This window comes from Arvicanthis niloticus, chromosome 2 (assembly GCF_011762505.2).
Source record: "Arvicanthis niloticus isolate mArvNil1 chromosome 2, mArvNil1.pat.X, whole genome shotgun sequence".
Taxonomy (NCBI): Eukaryota; Metazoa; Chordata; class Mammalia; order Rodentia; family Muridae; genus Arvicanthis; species Arvicanthis niloticus.
In genome coordinates this window covers 90,056,779-90,082,049 of record NC_047659.1, presented here as the reverse complement: position 1 = coordinate 90,082,049, position 25,271 = coordinate 90,056,779, and the positions used below count along the sequence as shown (strand labels likewise).

At 49.4% G+C, this 25,271-nt stretch overlaps 1 protein-coding gene across 1 annotated transcript; it reads right to left on the bottom strand.

Annotated features, from left to right (window-relative positions):
• Window positions 1-1,933: 1,933 nt before the first annotated feature.
• On the bottom strand, window positions 1,934-24,983 carry Disp2 (dispatched RND transporter family member 2). The gene is made up of 11 exons (XM_034496055.2): window positions 24,778-24,983; window positions 23,972-24,124; window positions 22,364-22,411; window positions 17,248-19,424; window positions 11,079-11,408; window positions 10,690-10,719; window positions 10,425-10,548; window positions 10,041-10,156; window positions 9,743-9,870; window positions 9,312-9,409; window positions 1,934-7,848 (listed from the first exon to the last, which is right to left on the bottom strand). Exons 5-11 carry the CDS (start codon window positions 11,390-11,392, stop codon window positions 4,621-4,623), a joined length of 4,038 nt encoding a protein of 1,345 aa, XP_034351946.1. The 5' UTR covers window positions 11,393-11,408; window positions 17,248-19,424; window positions 22,364-22,411; window positions 23,972-24,124; window positions 24,778-24,983; the 3' UTR covers window positions 1,934-4,620.
• Between the last annotated feature and the right edge of the window lie 288 nt (window positions 24,984-25,271).

Here is a 25,271-nt window from a genome sequence, read left to right as displayed (position 1 = left end):
ATGATGCATATCCTAATACAATTCTAGTCCTGGGAGCCACCAAGCCTGTAGGACCCTAGTTTTCCTTGGTAAGAATGAGTTCTGTTCTCTGAAGCAGGGGTGGGAGGAGCGGGTCGAATAGAGAGAACCAGAAGATGGGAGAAATACTTAACAGTCATCTCAAATGATGGAAACTAGTAGTTAGAGTAGAAATCCTCGCTAGGCAAGACTGAGGGTGCAGGTAAAGATGACAAATTCAAATCTGCATGAAAAAACTTCCTAAGTCTGCTCCAGTGTATGACTTTGTTTGTCTCAGAGATGTAGCCCAGGCTGACACATATTAGCCAAAGATGACATTGATAATCTCTGCTTTCACTTCCCCCATGCTAGGCAGGAACTCCTCCAGCTGAATAAATTTTTAGGCTGTATTGTTTTATTTTAGACATGGTCTCATGTAGCCCAGGCTAGCTCCAAACTTGCCCATGTAGCTGAGGCTGCTCTTGAAAATTCCTGTCTACCTGCTTCTACCTACCAAGTGCTGGGATCACAGACCTGTGTCACCTTGCTTATCACTCAGATGAGTGTTAGTGCACTGTAGTTTTAAGTGCTCTGTAGAGAGAAATTATTTTGTGAATTTTGCTGAGCACACATGATGTTTTCTTTGATTGTTTTTTTTTCAAGCCTCAACAGCATGCTCTTAAACCTCACATGTCCAGGGCCGTACACTTAGTTCAACTGCTCCAAATATAAGGTAAATAAACAGATATGCTGAAATGCAAAACTTGTAATACTTTAGATCTTCATTCTAGCATCAGGGTTGGAGGATATGGGTTGCCTACAGTTAGTCTGATCTATCTAGGCGTGAAGTTATATTCATGTTTTTTTCTCTCTTATTGTTTGCTTTTCCAGCACTGATGACTAAACCCAGGGCATTTGCACATGCTGGTAAACTCTCCATCATTCCACCACTGACCTATGACCTCAGCCCCAAGGTGACATTTTAGGTTATCACTTGGTTTTTCCAGTCCCCTAGGCCTGGTGTCATGCAGAACAGATATGTTTGATTCGGCAGCTGTCTTCCTGTAGAGTTGTGCAGCTATGACTTACAAGAATGGGACCTAGAAATCCTTTAAAAAATATTCTTAGGTGTACTTGAACCCCCTGATTCTGACACATGCACCCCCTCCCACACTCTTAAGACTGTGAGAGAGGGAGAGAAGGAGAGGGGAGTGTGTGCTTATAGATTCTTTGTGGGAGAGTTTTGAGGCAGAGTATCATGTAGCTGGCTTCAAGCCAGCTCTAAGAGGCTGGCCTTGAACTCTGGATCCTCTTGCCTCCCTTGGCCAAGTTCTGGAATCATGGGCATGCACTACCACACCCAGCTGAAGGATCGACTTTTCAGGACTCATGAACTGTAGTCTCCCACAACACGCAGCAGAAAAGCCAAGGTCAACTGCTGAGAAGTTACTGTACTTTCCTCTTGAGTTAAAGACATTTTTGTGGGGTGGGGGTGCTAGAGGTGGATCTCACTGTCTCCTGCATGCTAACCACGTGATGCACCACGAAGCTATACCAAGCCTGAGGCATAACTGCTTATGCCAAGGAACATAAGTCACTTTATCCTCTCTGTGACTCATCTTCCCAGCCCAGCTGTGTGATGGAGAAACACACAGTACATGTGAGTATAAGCCAGGATTCTGTTGAACAACCACAAACTGGAAAAGTGGAAAGCTATTTGGGTGTAACCTGTCCCCCTACTCCGTACTCAAAAGGACAGGTTTCCAAATATTAGTTAGCTCTTCTCTCTCTCTCCCCCCTCCCCTCTGTCTCTCTCACCTTTTTAGACATGGTTTTGCTATGTTGTCCAAGCTGTCCTTGGTCTTCTGGGCTCAAGTGATCCTCCAGGTTTAGCTTCCCATGTAGCTGAGACTACAGATACACGCATGGAGCCCAGCACGATCAGGAGTCATTTATCTCAAATTAGTTATCTTGCAAGGAATTGGCTTACACAACCAGCTCTCTGTGACCTTACCAACCACACAGACCCAGAATATTTGGTGTGTGTGTGGTGTGTAAACCACACCCAATCTGAACACATTATAAAAAAGAAAAGAAAAAAACAAAAAATTCACCACACACATATTATTTTTCTTGTCATTATTACAATAACATGGTGTAAGGACTGACATAGCATTTATGTCATATTAGGCATTATAAGTACTCTAGAGATGATTTAAAGTATACAGGAGAATATGCATCATTATATGCGAATACTACACCATTCTATGTGAGGGACTTGAGCATCCTCAGATTTTGGTGTGCTGGAGGGTGAGGGGTGTGCTGGAACCAGTTCTTCATGGATACTGAGGGAAAACTGTCTTCTGTCTTTTCCACATTCTTTTTTTTTTTTTTTTTTTTAAGATTTATTTATTTTATGTATGTGAATACACCGTTGCTGTCTTCAGACACACCAGAAGAGGGCACCAGATCCCATTACAGATGGTTGTGAGCCACCATGTGGTTGCTGAGAATTGAACTCAGGACCTCTGGAAGAGCAGACGGATGCTCTTATCACCGAGCCATCTCTCCAGCCCTCTTTTCCACATTCTTATGTTCTTTTGAGTTTCTGCACTTGTCCTGGGCTACTTGGGATGGGAGGTAGGTTTTGATAACACAAGAACTCAACAAAATAAAACAAAAGTGTTCTCTGGTTTGCCCCTAGCCTTACCTTAGATTGTTTGGCACTGAAAAATTCCTTTCTGATACTCATATATAAAATGACCTAGATGGGTGGACTTCATGCCATGATCTATGGGTCTTCCAGGAACCTAGAAACCCCTGGAGATGTGCACTAGAAAGGGAAGCTGAGCTGGTAGCCTCCTTAAAGCTCACACTCACTGGAGTAGGAGTTTTAGACACAGGAGTTCTCTGAAAGAATGGTCCTTAGGGGACCTTTAGAGCTGGATCAGTATGTCCCCCTCCTGTCTGATATGCTTGATCTTCTGAAGCCCAGCTCAAACTATCCTTCTCCAAGAGATTTTCCTGGTCACCTCATGCTGGGTACCTGAGCTCAGCAGTAACACTGGCCCACTAATGCCTGCTTCCCAGCAGAAGGCCAGCTCTCCCTTTCATGCCTCTCTTCCTTATAACACCATTTCCAATGCAGGTGTTCCAACTTGCTGATGTTACCTAGTGTCATGAGCTGTGTCACATGTGATAAAACTTCAGGACAGAGTTGTGCTTTTGGGAGAAAGCCAATGGTCCTGAAACAGGCAGTCAGTCAGGAGGAGACAGGGAGCCATAGTGGCAGAATGGAGAGCACTCTGCCATTAATCAAGTGACACCGTCAATCAACCTTACTTACTCATCTTGAGTCTACCTAGAACCTTAGATAGGTCTAGTTTTTAGAAACTGGGGACCTGACCTAGAGAAACTTCGGGATCATGAACAACCCCACTAGAGCAACTCTGTGTGCCTGTCTTAACTAGATTCTGTTCACATTCTTCTGTCCCTCAGTCCCTCAGGCCACATTGCTAGTAGGCATCTCAGACAGTTTCAGAGTGGGGAAGCACAAAGGAAATGAGGAACTCTCAGGTCTACTCAGACTACAACTCTTTCTGGAGGTGGAGGCCCAAAGGGGAGGGAGGGCTCACAAAGAGATGCTCAAGAAAAGAGAGTAGGTAAGTGCCAGAAGCAAAGGGTTGAGACAGCCAGGGGCCAGGGGCCCTGAAGCAGACAGTCAGGAGGAGACAGGGAGCTGCAGTGGCGGCACGGGTCAGGAGAGGACCCTGCTGCTACCCAGTAACATGACTTTGGGTAACAATCAACCAACCATCCTTAGTCAGTGTCGTGACCAACTGCAGGCCACTCTGGAGTAAATTTGCAAGGTCCAAGAAGACTGGCAGGTGTGGCAATGGTAAGGGGTGACTATTGTTCACCAACAGGGGAACATTCTGGAGTCAGCTTCCTGTGGGGGAATCTTGGAATTTAGGGATGCTCCAAAGCTGACCTTCATGTCTCCTGCTTCTCTCTCGGCATCCACCTCTGTCCTGCTTTTGGAGAGTGTCTAGTCACACTGGTGCATGTGAGCAGAACAGAGCAATGCAGGACAGAGGCCCATGTTCACTTCCGGCCCAGAGAAGCTCCCCAAGAAGTGAAGTGTCCTGATTAAGAGCTGATGAGAAGGGATGGGATTCAGTAGGCTCTGGAGGTTCTTAAGGGTTTTTCTAGTCAGTGAGGTACTCCAGCAGGATTCCAAAGATGGAGTACCTTAGTGTCACTGAACTTCTTGCCTCCTGGGAGACAGCTGATCAGTCTCCCCAATGTCTGGAACTGCACATCTGGCCTCCCTCCTTTCCAGATGGGGGCCTTGTTGGCACTGTGGGGGCAGATGAGTCCTCAGCTGGTCACATGGAGAGCCTGGTATTACCTTGCAAGGCCCTCCCACTGAATCCTCCAGATGTAGGGGTAAGTAGCAAAGAGATCAAGGATGGAACATCTGGCAGGGTTTAGAATCCATAGTTGGAGGATGAGACTTCATGTCGATATGGAGAAATATCTTCAGGCCCTAGGATAGTGTGGCATCTGCCTTATCTTCACCAGTAGGGTTCTAGACCCTGGTCTGGCCTTCCTTGGCCTCTCTTAGCTGCTGTAGCCAGAGGTGTAGGTGCTAGGCCTACGGAGCCAAACATCTGGAAGATCTGGCTGACTGTTGGGAAGCACCACAGGGCTGATATCACCTGGCCCTCCACGGCCCTTCCAGGATAAGCTACTGTGGTGAGAATTGGGCATGTTTGGGTCATAGATGGTCTCCTTCAGTGCCAGCCAGAGGGTGTCACGCTTCCCGTTCAGCTGACCCCGTTCAAGTATGGGGTGTCCAGTGCCATTCATGACTTCTGGGGAGGTGCCCACAGAATCTGGCACACGGACACTGGGCTCAGAGGCACAGGTGTCATCTGAGACACTGAGTCCCTCCAGGGTGCTGGCCGAGGAGCACAGCCCATCAGGGAGCTCTTCGACTTTGGACTGAGGGCAGTGGGCAGGGCCCACTGGTAGAGCCTGCAGGGGCTCAGTTTTCTGTCCCTGGGAATCTTGCCTGATCCAGGTTTGGGGGTTGGGACCAGCCTGCTTATATGGAGAGGAGGTTTGCAGGGCTGGACACTGGCTGAAGACTGTCTGGTGGTCCAGGAGCAGATCCCTTGGGGAGACAGGGGCTTGGGCGTGCTGGTGGCAGCAGCTGCCATCATGTATCTGCAGGTCTTCGGACAGTATGGAAGGCCGATGGGAAAGCTTACTGGTGGCTGTGCTGGTGTCGAAGCTGGGACTCCGGCGCCGCGCCAGTGGCTGCAACTCGTAGTGCTCAGAGAATCCTGGCGGCCCTGTTCGTCCCTTCTCATCAGGATCCTCAGTCCCGGCATCCCATGGCAGATGGGCACAGGGCCATAGGATCTGCCCACAGTTCTTCTCTGGCCCGAAGAAACAGCACAGGGACTGGAAGAAGAAGCTGGCAAAGCCACAGCCAAGAAACTTGACCATCATGACGATGATGCCCAGCTTTCGATAGAGCAGTATGGTGGAAGGCAGCATGATCACGCCAGAGGCAAACAACACTCCAGTAGTCATTGCTGTGGCCCGGCTGATCTGACGTAAGGAGAAGGCCACACGGCTCAGGCGATCTGGGTGTGGGCACAAGTGATAGGAGATACAGTAGTTAACGGTTAAGTCTACAGAGAGGCCCACAGAGGCAGAGAGAAAGAGGGCCTCGGCTGTGTTGATTTGCCACTCAAGAAGAACCAGCAAGCCCACAGTGAGCAGCACGGTGCCAGCCACAGCTGCCACAGAGAACAGGCTGAGGGGAACATTCCAGGTGCCCAGCAGCAGTGTGGCAAAGGCTAGTGCCAGAGCCAGACCAAGCACCACAGCAGGCTCTGTGCTTAGACTATGCTGCAAGCTGTACAGCTCCAAAGTGCTGGTGAACCAGCCCTGGTTGAGGCCAGGAGGTGCCTTGCTCATCTCGGTTGACAGCCAGCGGCTGATTTCAGTGTAGAAGTGGTGGACCGGGCCATACTCTGTACTGTATGGTAAGTTGGTCTGGAACTTCAGAACTAGAGCTGCCAGGTTGCCATGAGCATCGAAGCGGAGTCCCAGGTCACGTGTGCCATCAGGACTTTGCTCCAGAGCCATCATCTTGAGACAGTGCAGGTAAAGCTGGGGGGCCCAGGGGAATTCTGATTGGCCACAGCATAGATCGGGACCCAGGCGGCCACAGCTGGGGCTCTCCATCCACTGCTGCAGGGCCTCCACTAAACATAGCGTAGGCCAACCCTCTGGCTGGTCTCCAAAGAAGCTCTGATTCTGGGCTCCGTGGCAGAGAGCCAGGAGCCACTCCTGGGCCTCGGGGCTGCTGGGCGAGAAGTCAGGATCGCTTACCACTGAGCTGTTGGTGCGAGGGTCCAGGGGATCACTAGTGTCCACTGGCAGGACTCCCCACACCAGAACCACTGGCAAGTTGCCGCCCTCGTTTGGAGGCAGATCCTCGAACAGAAACTGCTGGCGGTACTCTGCATCAAAGCGCTCAAAGGGATGGCTAGACCGGAAGAACTGGCCGCCAAGTGGCAGTAGAATGGGCAGGTGCAGGCGAGGGCTGACGCCGCCGATGTAGGCGCCCCCTGCCGCCAACGCGGCAAACCAGCAGATCCAGATGTACCGAAACTTAATGACACCACAGGGCAGCAGGCGCTGGAAGAGCAGGCGCGAGAGGATGGAAACAATCTTGCGAAGAATGCAAATCCGTCTGTGCAACCCCAGCAACATCCGCAGGGGGTCGCTGCCACCCCTCTGGCCCTGCGCTTGAGCCACACAGCCGTGTGCCAGGTAGCGCTCATGGAGCACCACGGTGGCGGGAAGCCAGAGCAGTGTGAGCCCCATGTGCACTAGTACAGCGGTGCCCATGAAAAGAGCAAAGCAACGCAATGCGGGCAGGCGGCTCAGGTAGCTGCCATAGAAGGCAGCGCTGGTGGTGAGGCCTGACACCAGAAGCAGGTAGCCAAAGTGGTGCATGGTGCGGCCCACACGGTGTGCTAGGCCCCCGGAGGGCACCTGGCTCCTGCTGAGGCGCCACAAATCGAAGAAGACGAGCGTGTAATTGACACAGACGCCAGTAAGCAGAAAGAGAGACGCTAGATTGACAAAGGGGAAGTAGGCCATGCGGAATGCCACATGGTAAAGAAAGAAGGCCACCATTAGGGAGCCCAGTACCCCTAGAAGTGACATAAACGTGATGAAGAGTGAGCGCAGGTAGAGGGACATGCCAAAGAAGATGACAACCAGGGCTAGCAAGGGGTACATGGTATCTTCCGCTAGGTAGTACTTCAGTAGTCTGGGCTTGAGGCCCAAGTCCATGCCACTGATAGATGTGTAGTTGTCAGAGACTTTAATTGGGTCACCTAGGCCGTCCAGGTAGATGTCTAGAAGAGAAGAGGTCTTTATAATGGGCACGAAGAGCAGGGCGAACTTGAGGGAGGGCACCTGGTAATCCGCAGTCTGGGGACTCAGAAAGTCTCTGTCTAGCAGGAAGTGCAGGAATTCATAGATAAGGCTGCTTCCGGTACACTTGGTGGGAACTTGGGCACAAAATGGGGGTTTGTCCTGCCCAGATCCCACACAAGCAGGTACCAGGACACCACGATGGTAGTAGGTGGCACAGAACCGTAGCAGGGCCAGCGTGCGGTCTGTATCAGCTTGGGTAGTGTCTTGGCAGGAGGAGCGGTTGGACAGCACAGCCAGATAGTTGCCCAGGGACCAGCTGGGGCAGCACTCGTTGGCTGCTGATCGCTGGCACAGAGCCCCAAAGCTGATGTGAGAGCGGATCTGTGGGGCACACAGAAGTGGGGTGTTGGGGGGCGAAGCTCAGAGGGAAGTCCAGAGGCCCAAGTTACCTTAACCTGTCTTGGGCCCTCTAGCCTCTTGTCATGCTGAAGGGCAGAGAGTAAGAATCTTGACAGCCCAAAAGAAATGCTTTGTCTCAAAGCTGTGTTTGCCCCTGGCCTACCTTCCAGTAACTATATCTTGCCTGGGGAAGTTTCTCCAGACCTTTCCCAGAGGCTTCCAGAAGGGCTCCTATAGCCCCTCCCGGCCAGCTCTGCAACTCCCTAAGTCAGGAATGAGAGTGGATGTGACAAGCAACACATGGAACAAGGCCAAGAGACCAGGGAGCTGGAAGCAAGCAGTAGAAGACATTCCAGGGTCAGGGTCACTGAGAACTCCCAGCCCTTCTTTCCCTGGGTTGCTTAGAGCCTCTTAAGGCCAGAACGTCCTCTTCCCACCTTGTGCCTCCTTTCCTTTTCAACCCTGCTGTTCCCATCACAACAGCTGGTGTAGTACGAAGCTCCCACCTGGGAGTCAGATGTCCTGTTCTGCCACTAACCACATGCACGTCCTTGGGGCCTAGTTCATAGTGCTGCTGCTGCTGTACGGTTATCAAGTCATTCCTAGTGCCAGCATTATGTCAGATTCTTCCAAATTCTACCTCATTTCACAGTCACCATCCCTATAAAGGATATACTATTGTTGTCCCTATGTCATATATACAGGGCTGAGGATGTACCTCAGTATTAGAGCATGTGCTCTGTATGCATAAGTATCTAAGTTTGATCCCTGGCACTATAAAAACAAATCAAAGAAAACCAACCAACTAAGCAACCAACCAACCAACCAACCAACCAAACAAACAAACACCAACACATATGAAGCAGTGAGAGATTAAGAAGTTATGTACCAAAGGAACCCTAGAACTGGCCTTGAACTCAGGCATTTGAGGGCAGAACACATATTCTTAGCCAGTGTCCTCTGGTGCTCTGGACATCGTGGTGTGACACAAGGGACTTGGGGCACAGAGCTACAGAGTGGTTTGCATACTGTTTTTTCACAGCAAACACTTCCACAGATGGCATTGTATACAGTTTTCTATTAGCATAACTGAACTGGCACCGCTTGGGTTGACAAGGCTGCAGCCTTGCAGCCTAGAGTCTCAACTTCCCAGGGCCAGCGTCTCTTCAACACACGTTTGAGATTCTTTTCAAAACCTTTAAAACTCCCTATGCTCTGCTTGAGTTCTGTTTGCAACAGGAGGTTGGAGCTTCTACAATCAGCCTACCTGTCTTTGCTCTGGCCCAACCCAGAGCCTCCAGTAGAATTGGGATAGTTTTCTAAGCAGGAAGAGCTCGTCCCAGTCCACCTTGGCAGTCCTGGCTAAGCAGTACTACAGGCGGGTGACTGGGTCCTTTGTGTCCTCAGTTCCCACCCACACCCTGGCATGTCCCCAGCCAGCTCACCTGCTCCTGTTCTATGCGACACATGGAATGGATGGCTTGCAGGTTCCACAGGCTTCCCCCAGAGGTGGACACAAACACCAGCTTTGCATGGCTCTTCTCTGCAACACAACCCCCACACAGCTCAGTGCTTTGACCCCCAAACCTGGGCCCTCTAAAAGAGAAAAAATCTCATCCTGGGCCACCTGAAGCCTTGATTCCCAGCAGCCTGATGCCTATACCCGATGCCTAGTCTTGCCTGCGTTCATTCAGCTTGACTGCACCTGGTTGGAGCACTCGAGACAGATTTCATTACTCCATCTTCCTTGGCTTGGGCATGGCTAGTGGCCATTTTCTTGTCCCATCTGCCCATTATTTGCTCTGGACCTGCTCATCCTGCTAGTTGAGGGTAGGGACTCTCCACTGAAGTCAGGACTGGCCATGATGCAGCTTACCAGGGTGGCCACAAAAGAAGTTCTCCTCTTCTTTGACTTCCACAGGCCCCACCATCCTCTTGGTCCGGACCACACTTTCCTCGGCCCTGCCCCAGGCTGCAGGGCTCAGGGTGCTGAGGAGGCTTGAGCTGAGGTAGAGAGAAGAGTTTTCCCAAGGTACTGTTCAGGATGGCAGACTCACAGGAAATGGAAGGAGCACCAGCCACCTCTCACATGTCTTTGGAGAGGTCACCTGGTGTGCCTTCCTGGAGTTCTTCCTCCCTTTGCTACTCTCAGTCGGAAGATGGGGACATGTTACCTGTTCATCTCAGGGTCCGGGGAAAGAGAAAAAAGATTCTTGGGACCAGTGAGGACCTGCATGGCTTTCCAAACTTCTAGCCTTCGGCTGATCTCTGTGTCTCGAGGCTCAAAACCCTGCAGGAAGAAGAGCAGAGAAGAACAAGTGTGCAGGAGGGGTGAGGGCAAAGGAAGACTACCCTCCCTCTGGGTCCTTCCCAGCCGTGCCCCTTTGGTTCTCTCCTACCTGAACTGTAGACATATGATTTCTATACTATCCCTGGAGTTCTTTGGTGATCCAGAACTCACCAACATCGCTTTATTCCCCAAGATAGGTCAACTGTCTGCCCCAGACTGAGCTGTAATGTTCAGTGTAGGGGTCTCTCTCCTTCCCATGGCCTCTCACCAGTAAAGGCTCAGAAAAGTCAAGTGGTGGGCTTCCCAACAGCCCAGCTAGGGTACAGAGGAAGATGAAGGCCAGACACCCCAGGAGCACAGCCGTTGGCCACTCAGCAATCAGATGAGAATAGCTGGAAAAGAGGGAGAAAGCCTGCATGAGTTGATGTTGGGTATGGTGACAAAGCTGGTGATCTGGGGTAGTAGAGAAGAGAATCCACGGAGTGGATACCAGCCTAGCCACTCCCGGGAGCACAGAAGAGGACTGGCCCTACCTCTTCGGCATCCGGAAAGTGCGTTCCTGCCTGTGGAAGATAAGAAGAGAAATTTACCATAGTCTTCTGGTGTGTGTGTGTGTGTGTGTGTGTGTGTGTGTTGTGTGTGTGTGGCTGGTTGGGGGTTGGGGAAAAGATTGAGTGCACATTGGGTTGGGAAGAGAGGGGGTGCAAGGCAGAGGACAAGGCATAGAGGAAGTTGGTATTAATTTTTAGAGTGGCCCACCCCCAAGTTCCAGCTTTTGTTTTTGTTGTTTGTTTGTTTCCTGCTCCATCCAAGCTGCCTCCTCCATTAGAGGCAGGGGACATCCAAGCCAACTACTAAGAAAGGAACTGAAGGCTTCAGTGTCTGCTGTCCCTTTTAATGGCTTTTTCAGCCTCCTCCTTACCTGACACTGACCACATGACGCTGCACAGAATGTGGCTTCCAGACCCCATCATGCTGAGAGGGGTCTATGGAAGTGCTGAGGTTGGAGACATGGGCACACAGAGATGCTTGATCTCCTAATCCTAGTAACGAGCTTCCTTCTTGATAGTCTTGAGGTGCTCGAGGAAAGGCAAAATGGCCAGCTGTTAACGGACTGGTTGGGTCTATAGCCTGGAGCGTGGAAACTGTTGGTGGTGGTACCGGAGCACCGGTTGGGTCTTCAAGTGGACAGGTGTGGAGGGAGCAGCTTCTCTCTGGGCTTGCCTCTGGAGCCATGGCTTTGGTCTAAGACCTGGGAGAAGGCAGGCAGGAAGGATGGGAGGTAGTGGGTTATCTGTGTTCTAGAATTGTTCTGTGAGACAAGGAGATAGGAGCTTAGGGTTGGTGTTTTTTCTTTTTTCTTTTTTAGTTCTGCGGACAGATGAGGAGGGCAAGGGCTCAAATCATGCAGGCCAGGGTCTACACTCTCACCCAAACATCATGCATTCACAAAGTATCACTGGCAATCCTGCCCTATGTCAGATACTGATATCAAACATGTTTCTACATACATGGTCTACAAAACCAAGAAGAATTTTCTTGCTTTAAAGGTTTGGAAAGAGATTCAATGAGAGGTAAAATTAGAACAAAGTTCAAGGTCTTCTGAAATTGTAGATGGTGCACTTCCTGTATAGTAGTTGCCTGTTTATAGTCTGTCTGTCTGTCTGTCTGTCTGTCTGTCTTTCTCTGTCTCTCTCTCTCTCCCTCCCTCCCTCCCTCCCTCCCTCCCTCCTTCCTTCCCTCCCTCCCTCCCTCCCTCCCTCCCTCAGTATGTAGTTTGGGCTTTCCTGAAACTCGTTATGTAGACCATGTTGTCCTTGAACTCAGAGAGATCTGCCTGGCTCTGCCTCTCCAGTGCAGGGATTACAGGTGTGCACCACTCTGCTCAGCTTGTCTATACTCTCGACAGACATCCTTGGAGTATCTGCAAAGGGTCACTCGTTACTCTTTCTAAACCAGTCACCTGCACCCTCTCTGCTCCATCGCCCTACTGGATTTTTCTTCATGTATTTGCTGCAACTAGTTATCAGATTAGAGACAAGCATGCCCCACCTCTCAGGTGCGCTGTGGAAGCTGGGAAGGCAGAAACTGACTCAGAAAAGTTCATCTCCATATCCACAGTGCTGTGAACAGCTCTCTGACACAGAAGGTGGCCAGTGTCCATTAAGTGAACACAGTGTTAGACTGGCTATTAAGAGTGGCATTGTGATAAATAAGACCCAATACATGGCCCTGGGAATTCATGATAGTTGGGAGGTGTAGACTGCCCAACATGTTGGTTTCTATGAGAAAGAAATTCAGATGGCTCAGTTTTAGTGGGGGCCAGGGAAGCTCAGCAAACAGGACTGCTGCCTTTTCAACAGCCCCTGGCATGGATCATGAACAAAGCACAGGTTTGCTTTGTCGAGGTGTGCACAGTTCACAGAGGGAGCTGGAACCCCAAGGAATATGACAGGAAGGAGTCAGTGACAGTCATCAAATTAGTCATCAAGACAACACTGTGTGGACGTCTAGTAGTGGGAAGGGAAAGCCTTACTCCTGTGGCAAGATTTCCAGCCTTAAGACAGAAAAGAGATGGCTACAGAGCAGACTGCCTGGAGATCATGGGGCTTCTCAGAGAAGTTCAGGGCCAGGTGATTTGGCAAAGTCTTTTTTCCTTTGCCTTGCTTGGCTTTACCCAGCCCAACAGAGTTTGCCTGACTCCCATGGGAGATCCAGTTGTATGCTACATCAACTCTGACATCCAGGACTACCTGGTACCCTAACAGATGTGTCATGAGCCAGAGCCCTGGCCGCAGTGGCAGAGATGGACATGGCTTTTAGTGGTGGAGTGGCTAAGTTCTGCCCAGAAACCATAACAAGAAAGAGGAAACAAAGTATGGACTCTGCCTATCTCCCACCCCCATCAGAAGAATGGCTGTATCAACAGTTTAAGAGAGAACAAGCATCATGTTGAAGGTAAAAGGGGACAATGGAGGTAGGCTCCAGGCTCTATCATCTTTTGGTGTTGGGCCCTCAGAAAAGACGATGGTTGGAGCATTTCCTTTTGAGCTCTTGGTTTTGATATAACACAAGTGATGTTCCTGAAATAGAACTTGGCATGTGGAGGACACATTTGCTTCCCTACTTGTTCAGGATCCCAGGGAGTATCTTCTCTTAAGTATATTTTGCATGGATAACATGAATCTTTTAGGTACTCAGGTAATACCCTCATTTCATAATGTCTGCATTTGAAATCTGATGTCATAATTGAGATCATTGATATTTATTTATACTAATTCAACATTTAGAAAAGTGTTGATTTGACCAAAGACATTCTAAAGCAAGACCTCAGATGACTCCATAAAGTAATGACATAAGCAGCCAGGTGCTAGGCCATGGAGGCCAATCCCTTTGAGCCAAAGAGAAACTGGACAAATGCCTGGGTCATGCGTATGCATGAAATCATTTGTTAATTTATTTACTTATTGAGGCAGGAGCCCACTGTGTAACCAAGGCTGGCCTTGAATTCGTAGCTCTCCTGCCTTGGCCTCCTGAGTGCTCGGTGTACAGGTACACACCACCATGCCTAGTGTTGTCATTTACTAGAGTTTTTAAACCTATAGTTTTTTTTTTCTATTTTATTTGTTCGTTTATTTATTTGTATATTCTATGTGCCCAATACAGTACTGGGTCTACATTGCATCCTGAGGCTTGAATATAGCCAGCATCAGCAACTGGTTTTTGAGAACAAAGCTAGCTTTCTGTGTCTTACCCTCTTGAAGAAGGCTTTCTACCTACCAGACTGATGTATTAATAAAAGAGGGGAAAAACATTTGCTTCCACCTGTGGGGCTTTCTCTTCTCTTTGAGGAACACAACACACATTTCAAATCAGTTAATCTAGAGACAGTGTGTCAGTCTTTGCTTTTTGCCTCTGAAGGTCTTTAGCTTCACCATTGCCTGCTCACCTCCCTGCCTGTCACGTGATTCCCCCTACCCCCACTCGGCTGCTTGCTTGTGTACATATTGGTTTAGATTATGCCACTGTTCTTAACCTCATCCCTCTGCACTATGCCAGCCATTATACTACTTCAGGAAAGCCTGAAAGCCTCTAGTCTGGCTGCTGAAGAACTTGGCCTTTATTTCAATTTCCCCAGTTTGTTCGTTTGTTTAATTTTTAGCACTGTCCCAATGTGACCAGCATCAGCTCTGCTCTCCCTCTTAGAGGAGGGCCTGCCTCCTAGAGCTTAAGAGTCGGGAAGCCAGGGTAGAAATGAGGGGCCTGTTCCAGCAGCCTATGACCAAGCACTGAGCACAGGACTTATCCTAGGAACCAGGCCCCAACTTGGCATGCCAGCCTCATCTGTGATAGAACTCAGACACAGAGCACAGGGCTGGGAAATGGAGTACTCTCTTTCCCAAACTCCTTCTGTTGAAGATCTAGTCTCCATCATTGGTTTGCTTCCATTTGGGTCTCGATGGCTCCAGCTCCCTCTCTCTAACCATTTCAGTTCCTCTACAGGGATCAAGGACCAGTTGTTCCTAAGCTTACTGTTCTTCACTCTGCAGGATGTTATACCAGTGTAGAGAATCTGCAATTCTCTAGCCTGACTATGGTAGGGTTGAGCCTTTGTCTCAGTCTTCCCAAGGAAATGAGCCAGGTCTCTAATTAGGATGAGTAACTTCCTGGGCTGCCTGCCTGCACCTGCCAAATCAGGGAAGGGGGGGGGGATGGAAAGTGCTCATTCTGGCCCCAGGCACGGAGCCCTAACGTGGGAGCTCCAGAAAGGGCAAATCTGTATGAATTAATCTTTTCCAGAACTCACAGACTAGTCATCTGAATGTCACTGTGATCCCACAGAGTGACCAGGACAGATGAGGGGAGTCGTTCACACCATTAAGAAAATAAATAGTAATTTTAAAAATACAAATAATTAACTATTCAAACATCTCTGCAGTCAATGAGTTTATAAAATACTGTAGAACTGAAAGTTGTTCCTATAGTTCGGATACTTGGAGGCCAGTTTAGCTAGTAGGCAAACGAGATCTCTCTCTCTCTCTCTCTCTCTCTCTCTCTCTCTCTCCTTTTGATATATAGTCCAGGCTGGCCTCAAAGTAATAGAAATCCCTTCTCAGATTCCCAAATTGAGATGTAATAGTCCACACGGGCTTTGAACTAAATATGTAACTGAAGATGGTCTTGAACTCTATGCTTCTGCCTCCCAAGTGAGTTCTGGTATTAATTTGCTACCATACTTGACTTTTTAAATATTTTTTTTTTAAAGATAGAAACTTTCTTTGTAGGCTAAGTGAAGATGCAGAGGCAGGACCTAGAGGAAGGGTCTTGGGAGGCCAAGAAAAGGGAGAAAGCAAGGTCTATGTAGTTCAGAGTAGCCTTGAACTTGTTGTGATCTTCCTGTTACAGCCACCTGAGTGCTGGCATTACAGTTGCACGTCATCCTGAGGCCTGAATGAGGATGCAGTAGAAAGTGTTCTTTGCACACATAAGGCTCAGGTTTAATCTGCAGAACGGCGAGGAAAGAACTGCAGTGTGTGTGTGTGTGTGTGTGTGTGTGTGTGTGTGTGTGTGTGTGATGTGTTTGTAATGTAGTGTGTGTGTGGGTTGTGTATAGTGTGTGTACTCTTATATATGGTATAACTATCTCCAGGGTGGTGCTTAACTCAACAGGAGTATATTTGTGTTTCTTCACTTGAGTTGAACACAACTGTTATGTTTGGGTAGTACCCATGGTCTCTGGGGAACTTCAGAGATCAGCAGAGGTTCCAGAGAACTGTTGGAAGAGAACAAGTAGTCTCATGCCTGGGAGAAATGAGGATACCAGACAGAGCTGATCCTTGGCAAGATATGCCAGACAGCCAATGATGCTGTAGCCCCTTGTACAGATGCTTCTGGTCCTGGGCCCTGCCCTGATTTGTCACTGTTCCCTCCCTCTTCTCCCCCCTTTTTTCTGCAGTGTTTGGGATGGAGCCTAAGGCTTTGCCAATGCTAGAATAAAAAAATGCTTTATCACTGAGCTGCTAGCCACCCCCCAGCCCCAGCCCCACCTTCTTTTGGTCAGATTGTGACTCCAAGCAGAGTCCTTGGTCTGTGCTCTGGTCTGGAGAATATATCCATTCTGTGATTTGCCTTCTTGAATAAGATCTTCCAGACTAATAATTTAATTTAAAAGGGGGGGGGGACATTTGCTTCCACCTGTGGGGCTTTCTCCTGCTTCTGAGAAACAGAATGTACATTTAAAATCAGATAATCTGGAGATAATGTGTCTGCATCTGCCTTCTGCCTCTTAAAAATCCCTTTTATTTCACTCCAGGCAGGAGAGGGATGTAGTGTCATGTCTGAAGAGAGATTCTGGGGGCGGCAGAGTCAGGCAGGACACAGAAATGGCGCCATATTGCTACCTGGTCAGACTGTTCCACCACACGTCTGATGAAGTCAGAAAAATGAAGGGCACCCAGATCTGGGAATGGGTGCACAGCGGGAAGGTGTTTTCCCCTCGGAGGCTCCTTCAAGGGTCATGGCTTCAGTCTAGTTTTTGCCATACACAAGGACTAAAACCAGTATGTACACAAGCAGGAGGCCATGCAGGGAAAACAAACAACGATACGCTAGGCAGCCGAGCAACCGATGGCAGTGGGCAGACAAGCAACTGATGGCGGTGGACAAAGACACTCAGTCCCTGGTGTAGATCCCAAATGTCGCCTTCCCTCCCTAGGACTCCTGCTTTGGCCAGCCTTTTTTTTTTTTCCCTGTTGTACATGCACACCCCTTTGCTCACTGACATGCAGTCTGACGTAGCTGCGGTTCTGAGGCCTTTTGCAAAGATGCAGAAGCAAGGCCTCGGGGAGTTGGGGGAGCTCTAGAGGCTAAGGAAATGGACATCTGCGGCCTTAGGGGAAAGGAGAGAACAGTGGGTGGGGCAGGTCCCCCAGGAGGTGAAAGCAACGAGAGCTGGCATTATCGAGTGTCAATGAGAGAGGATGAACTGACCAGGCAAGAAGAAGGTGTACAAACACGTCTCAGGGAAAGGCTTTCAGAAGAGCTGGGGAATGGATGAGGTGATGATATGTGGCGGCGGCTATTTAGGATACCTGATGCAGGCTTACTGAGAAGATCTTCCAGCAGGATCTACGGAGGGTTCTTCCTACTTGTTCCGGCAGCTGCCTTCTGGGGCTAATATATTCCCCTCAGGTCGCTGCTTGCGGTTCAGAAACTGGCAAAGAGAAGATCGCTGCAGCAGCTGGAGCTGCTACCACCGTCCGTGCCCGTGGGCGGCGCCGCTGTCCGGGCTCTGGTGCTGAAGCAGCGGCAGCGGTAGGCTCCTGCGCATGCGTCAGATCCAGAGGCCAGTCGCTGGGCGGGGCCGAAGAGAAATCCGCCAATGGACGCAGGGCAGGAAGGAGGGTGGAGAGATAGGGACACAAGCTGCTGCAGCGCCGCAGCATCGGGGGCTGGGGGTTCGTTGTCACTAAGGTTGTAAGGCTGCAGTACAGGCCTCTCTATCCTGGCCAGGTCTCATTATTGTCCTTAGTAATGTGGCCAAACCGCCTCTCCTGGACGCCTTGTTCTTTTCACAAGAAACCAGAAAGAACGACCCGGGTAAAATCCTCACAACTTGAACAGCGGTCTTCCACACTTGCAGGGAAGCAGAGAGGTTGGGTCTCATGAATATCCCTTACTTCTCTAGGCTTCACTCAGTTCTGTCCTCCCAAGGGGGAGCAGGGTATCTTCGAGTTGGGTCATTCTTCCCATTTTGGACCCGGCCTTGAGTCTGCGGCCTCTTCCTACATTAAAGTCTCTTCTCGAATTTTTAAAGTGTGCAACAAGGGGAAGCGGGAGTGAGAGGAGAGATGCCCAGCCCCTTTCATGCAGTTACCACCATTCCCCACCCAAGCCTTACAGAGAGACATGAAAGCCATCCACTCCGGAGCACTTGCCAGCTCCCACCAGGAACTAGCTGTGAAGGAATTGAGGTGTTGGTCGAAGGGAGGGCCGGCCTGGCTAAAGGACTGTAGCTGAATTACAGTGAACACCAGAAGTAGGAGAAGCCTCACTGCAAAGGAGTGGAAGAGTCCTTCATATATTTGGATAGGCAAAAGAAGGATTTCACAGCAAGCAGGCTGTTCTGGGCCTGGCTGTGTTTGTTGTGCACGGAGGTGACAGGCTGAGGAGAGTCAGACGAAAGAGGTTTTGTTTGAAGTTATCCCTTAATTGTGTCTAAGTGCTGGTCTAGGGAAGACACAGGTTCTAGTGCATAGGCTGAGTGGATCTAGAGGTTTAGAAGTACCTTGAGTGACTTATAGATGGCTGGGGGGATAAAAGCAGCCTTAAATCGGTGCCGGGTGGCCAGGGTGTGGCTAGGCCTATGAGATGGTTGGTACCATCTTTGATCTACAGTTTGTGGCAGAGAAAGGGCAGGATACAAAGAGAACTGTTTCTTTCTAATAGCTTTAAGGAAACCTGCCTGGAGACAGCAGAGCTGTGGCTGGCTAGGAAGGTTTTGAAAGTGTGAAGGTATGAAAGACAGACAGAACATGCCTCACCTGGAGTGGGATTTAGGAGACTGTAACAAAAGAAGTTTGGGAGTTCAGTGTGTTTTCAGGAAATAGTGAGAATGTATTCAGACAACAGAGAGCTATCAAAACCCCATCAGACCAGTGTTCTTAAGCAGCTCTCTGCTGTGGGTACTGCTTAGTCAAGCTTCTGAGAATGCCAAGATGGATATCTGGTTTTCACAGTAAGGAAATTTAGATAGAACTGGGCTCTGAGCACCAGTTGGATATGAAGACAGGCAGTCTCTAACAAGAACAAATATGGCCTCCAGGAGGCTATTTATTTGCAAGGGAAAATTCTAGTTTAGACCAGGTGCTACGTCAGCTGGGGATTCCATGCAGACTCCTCATCTTGTATCTTCGTTTCTTCTGATTTCTCAGTGATGTGGACCAGGGTGAGGCCCACAGTGCCCTGGTCCATGGCCATGGGGTGGGCCACCAGGTCCTGGAGGGTGATGTCCCCCGGGACAGTGTCCTGGTCCATGGCCATGGGGTGGGCCACCAGGTCCTGGAGGGTGATGTCCCCCGGGACAGTGTCCTGGTCCATGGCCATGGGGTGGGCCACCAGGTCCTGGAGGGTGATGTCCCCCAGGGCAGTGTCCTGGACCATGGCCATGGGGTGGACCACCAGGTCCTGGAGGGTGATATCCCCCAGGACAGTGTCCTGGACCATGGCCAGGGGGTGGCCCACACTGAGGATGACTCTGGCAATGCCCCTGTGGAAAGCCAAAAGAGAAATGCCAGAGTGCAAAGGCAATGCCAATGATTGCAGTCAATTTTTCTTTACCTCCCCTCCCCAAAGGAGTCAGGATTCCTGGGCATCTGCAAGGGGGTGTAGTGGGAAGTTGAGTGATAGAGGTAGCAAGGAACTGCTCCTAACCCTGCTTCTTTTGCAGTAAAGTCTTTTAGATACTGGGCAAGGGAAAAGGGAAGAGTCTGGATGTTTTAGATTTATTCCTTTTGAAGAGCTGTGTGACCTCTTCTTCTGGATCTGGAGTTATTTATTTTTAAGAAGCAAGATTATCTTATAGGTCTCTTCCCTGGCCTGGGATCCTCAGCAGAATGGCTACAAGTTCTGCCTTGCTAGAAACGAGAGCTCACTACATTTGGGAGCAAAGGTGAAGCTGAGGAGACTGGAGAATTTCCTGAATGCCAGGTGGGGAGAAAGCCAGGCTCTGAGGAGAAGAGCAGGTCACAGCAAGGGTGTGTTCTGTATAGATAGAAGTGTGTTAAATGCAATACAATAACTATGGTTGTGGAATGTGCTGGCACATGCCCTTAACCCTTTAAGGGGACAGAGGCAGGAGGATCTCCATGGGTTTGAGACTAGCCTTATCTAAATAGTGAGTTTTAGGCCAGTCAGGGCTATAGAAGGAAGACCTGTCTAAATTTTTTGGCCAGCTATAGTGGCACATGTTTTGAATTCTAGCAACATAAGAGGCAGAGACAGGCAGGTCTCTGTGAGTTCAAGGCTAGTCGGGGCTACATAGTGAGCTTCAGGCCAGGCCAAGGCTACATGATAAGATCTTGTCTCAAAAATAAAAGTAAATAAATAACATTTTAAAGCTGTGTCTGGGTATGGAGTTCAATGGTAGAGAATTTGTCCAGAAACCACAAACCCATAAACACTATGAAAGTGAAACAAAGCCACATCAAAATAGCTATGTCTGGATATATGCCTGCAGGTGGGTACGTAAGCATGTACACAGATGTACACACAGGGTGTCTAGGAATGAGCTGATAATGCCCCTGAGCAGCCGCCAAACCCAATCAGAAAGAAGAGAAAGTAAAGTTAAACTTCCACTTCTCAGATCTAAGAGACCCGAGAAAGTGTTGTTTCACCTTTCTTTGCTGGAGACCAGGAGTGTTTATGTCTTGCTATAGGCCAAAGGAATTCACAGGGCGCTGGGATCTGGAGCCCAGTGGTATAGAAGTGAGGTTCTGCCCCTCTGCTCCATTAGCCATCTAGGGGGTTGATAGGGCAGAATACCTCCAGGGAAGACAATATCTATACCTGGGGGCTATCCTCTTACAATAGTTCCTGCCTCATCTAGGCTCAGCCATTCTAGGAAACAGCTACTTCCCACCCTTCTATGGCAGGGTCACAGATCCAGGCCAGGAAGTCTGTCTGCAACTGGTTGAGAGGAAGAGGTGGTGAACAGGCAGCCTGCCCTTTCTTCCCTAGTAGAAGCCCTCGCTAGGAGCCCTGCAGTGTGGCTGGGGCTTGAGAGCAAGTGAGCCAGACAGCCCAGGAAGCACAGAACAGGCTGGGGACCAGCAGGAGCGAGGCTGGGCTGCTGGGCCAGGGGAGGGAAGTAAGGAAAGGAGAGAGACAGATGGGAAAACAGAGGAGAGATTGCCAAGTAGAAGGTTGCAGTTGGCAGGGGGTGGGCGGATGCGGCAGCATTCCGCCCTTCCCAGGCTGCTGCCTGAGTCTTCCTGGCTTCGTTTTGGCAAAGTTCTGATCCAAGAACAAGGTGAGAGGCCTGAAAGAAGCAGCTAGGGTGGGAGGGGGAGGGGGAGGGGTGGGGGAAGGGGAGGGAGTAGGCTAGAGAATGTTCCTACCTTGCCACCTGTTAGAGAGAAAGGGGGGGAAGAAACAGAGGCTTCAGTCTTTTGGTTCTGAAGGGGATAACTTGCCCCTTCCTCCTCCCTGATGCTAGTTCTTGTGTTCACCCCTGCCCCCACCAAGGCTCCTCAGGCTTGGCCACTTGCCTGACAGTCATTCCTTCATTCATCCACTAACAGCAGATTCATATTGAAAGTCAATACAAAGCTTACTTGTGCATCCCTGTGGGCTCAAGAGCTGGCCGTGTCCGCCCCCCCCCCCCCCCCCATGGCACAGGGCCAGGTAGGAGGTTAAGGTTTTGTTCACACTGCCAGTGGTCTGCCCTCCTAATCTTGGTCAAATTTCAGGGCACTAGGGAGGCATGCTATTGTGGTAAACCCCAATTCTTCCTCTTCTGTCTCCATCTGGGATCCAGCCAGCCTCCCCCACTCATCCCTGAACATCTGCTTATAGCCCCTCATCCCTCTGTGCTGGCTTCTCCTTATATCCTGGTTACAACCTTCTGGTTTCAGCACTGGGCCTTCGCTCTTGCTGTCTACTGCGTGGAAATCTAACTTCACTCTGTCCAGCAGGAATTCCACATCACTGGGATATCGAGATAGCCACTGTGGACATAAGAACTCATTCAGCAGAAGCCATCTGTGTGCTACTGAGTGTCCCAAAAGGTGGGCCTTTGTGGGAGTTCTAGCTCTTTTATGTCTTTTGAGGGGAGGCAACGGCGGCCACTAAGAGCTCCAGACCTGGCAGTGTTCTCAGGGTCTCACCTCGAGCATAGTGCCTAACTTCCCCCAGGTCTCGTGGGTTCCGTGGGAGAGGGACCTGCCTGTTTTTCTCCTGTGGTTAAAGAGCTAGTGAGATGAAGAATGTGTAAACTTGTTTCTTAAATACAAAGTATTCTTTGGAATACAAAAGTTTGCTTGCATTAGAAACTCTTTGCACACCTACCCCTACACACACACACACACACACACATGCAAGCACACTTGGCATTTATAGATATGGCTGTTTGATTGCCTCTGCCCTCCCTTCTCTCCTTTCTCTTCTCTTCCCTCTTCTACCTCCTAGCCACCCAGTCATGCTGCTTACCTGGATGCATCTTTGTGGGGCAAGATCAGGAAACGACACCCGGGGCACCTGCCGTTAACAGATAAAGTTTTATTTGCAGCGATCTAACCCCCAATCTAATCTCTTTCCTTTCTAGGGCTGTACACACATAGTCCTTTCAAAAGAAGAAAGGGGTGCCTGCTAAGTGCCCTGTCATGATAACCCCTCCCCCGTAGGGTAGGTCTCTGCATAAAACCCCTGGTATAGAGGTGGGAGAGGGAGGCTTGGATCCTTCTGTGTATACAGAATAGGGAGGGGCTGAACAGATGGGCGAATATGGGCTTCTGGGGAGGAGGGGACCTTAAGGACTTTGTTCTTGCAGCACAAATGAATGGATAGCCTTCCAGGGTCTTCACTGCTTATTGTTGTCCCTTCTCACGAAGACTGGAAGATGGTGAGGAGTTTAGGGTCTGAGTCAATTTGTCATCCCCTGACAAGCTGTCATCATGTGGAGCTGTTGAGGTCTAGCCTTGACTTTTGGGGCCTGACATGCAAGGCACAATTGACAACCCCAGTACTGACAACCCTATAACACAGTACACTCGAGGACTAAAGGTATCAAGACCCTCTTAACTCATATAGTCACTGTGCAAATGAGCACAGATGTACACACACACACACACACACACACACACACACACACACACACATTCACAAACACCTCTAATACGAAAGCACAGAGTTGCAGATCAAATCTGGAGCCTTGAACTTGGAAAGCAGGCTTTCTACCCAGCCCTAGAAAACTGTTCATTTCTATTGGCTTCTGTGTGTTCAGCTGAAATCAGTCCCAAATTATGCCCATAGTCTTTCTGGCTCTCTACTTTTTTTTTTTTAATTTTTAAAAAAATTAAAAATTTTATATGTATGGGTGTTTTGCTCCAATTCATGTCAGAGCACCATGGTCATGCAGTGTACACAGAGGCCAAAGTAGGAACCGGACCCAAGAACTGGAGTTATGTGTGGCTGTGAGACACCTCCTGGGTGCTGAGAATCAGACCTGGGTTCTCTAGAAGAGCAGCCAGTGCTCTAACTGCTGAGTCAGCTCTCCAGCCTCCCCTAACTAATGATGAGCTTAGAAGTCTTACGAGGCTTGACTTAGGTGTGTGAAGGGATGTTAACGGAAACCTTTGGACCAATCAAGACCCGCGTTAAAAGCAAGAGAAAAGACAGTCCTTGGAATGTCTTTTTCATTCAAGCCTAGCTATCTGAGAAACAGGAATTGTCAGTTTTAGAAGGGACTTTGCAAGCCCACAACTCTCAAGTGACCTCTCTACCTGATGTGTCATTTCTAACTACTGCAGAGTGGAGGTTCAGAGGCTAGACTGGAAACTAGGGAGGAGGCTTTGGGGGGGTGAGGACAGGTAGGCAGACATGCATGCAAATACACAATTAGCTGGAACAGACATAGACAATCCTTTAGAAACCAATCAACATGTGCAGACATATGTCATCCTTACAAAGACCCAGAGGCACAGGAACAGTTCAATGAACAGACACATACCCAGAGAATCTAGGACCATACAGGCACCCATCCACTCACACAGAGCCCTCTCCCTTTACCACCCTCAGCAAGCAGGGCCAGGTCCTTACCTGAGAATGTAGGGTAGGGACAGGAAGACTGAGATGGTCTCCTCTCCAGGGAGTATTTGTACAGGACAGGGTGGGGCTGGGTCAGGTCATATGCTCTTGGGAGAGCCCAGGGCCGAGGATTCAGGTAATGAAGAGGGATAGGCTAATCTCTACCTGGGCAAAGAGCAAGAGAAAGCAGGGGTGGGGTGGGGTGGATGAGGAGAGTAGGGAACATTCTCAGAGCCAAGTGTGAGGTCACAGGTGAGTGCTTCACACAGGGCTAGCACACTGATTTCCACAAACTAGACAAGGGTCATTACCTCCCAGCATGTGGGGGAGGGAAAGTGGCTCTCGGTACATTCCTGCCTTGGAATCTATGGCCTAGAGTTCTTAAATTGTTGCCCAGTCCAGCGAGCTTGTCTGGAAACAGAAATCACACACAGAAAAAGGGACCATGGGAATGAAATCTGGATGAGGCAGAAAGGATGAAAACTTTCGGAACTCAGGCTGCCAAGTTGCTCTGCCTTTGCCAAGTCCTTCGTAGGCTGCTGGTTCCACTGCCCCAGCACCTGCTCTGTGCAGTGATACTTTGTTCATGTGCTCCGTCAGGCAGTCCAGGAGCCCCTGCTATGAGCTTTCTATCTTCTGAGAATCTTTCTTCCAATGCCTCTTATCCCCGCTGATCTCTGCACACCTCAGATTCAGGGACACAGTGGCTCCTTCAGGTACTTGGCCATTGACTGCTCTTCTGGCATTGGTAAGTGCCCAGTAAAGTTGATGGACTTTTTTTTTAATTTTTAAAAAGTTTATGTGGATAGGTGTCTTACCTGCATGTTTGCCTGTGCACTCCATACGTGCAGTGCTTGTGAAGGCCAACCAGAATCCCCTGGATTTGGAAGAGGGCATTGGATCCCCTGGAACTGGAGTTACACACAGTTGTGACCTGTCATATAGAAGCTGGGAATCGAACCCAGGTCCTCTGGAAGAGAAGACAGTGCTTTTAACTGTGAAGCCATCTCTATAGACCCTTGGTGAATGGATTTTGATAAATTTGCTAAAGTTAGTTGTTGTTGGGTAATGGCTTCTTTTGTTGTGGTTTATATTTCTGTGGATTTTTTCCTTCTATGTTTATGTGTTTTTAAAAATTATTTTTCTGGAAGATGACTGTGCTCTGTCCTGATAATACAATGCTGCTCAAAACAAGATCCTTACCAGGTAGGCTACAGAATGAGAATCTATCAAAATAAAAATGAAACTGAGATTGACAATGGCTCAGAGAGTGAAGGCACTCGCCACCGTCCAGCCTGACAACCTGAACTTG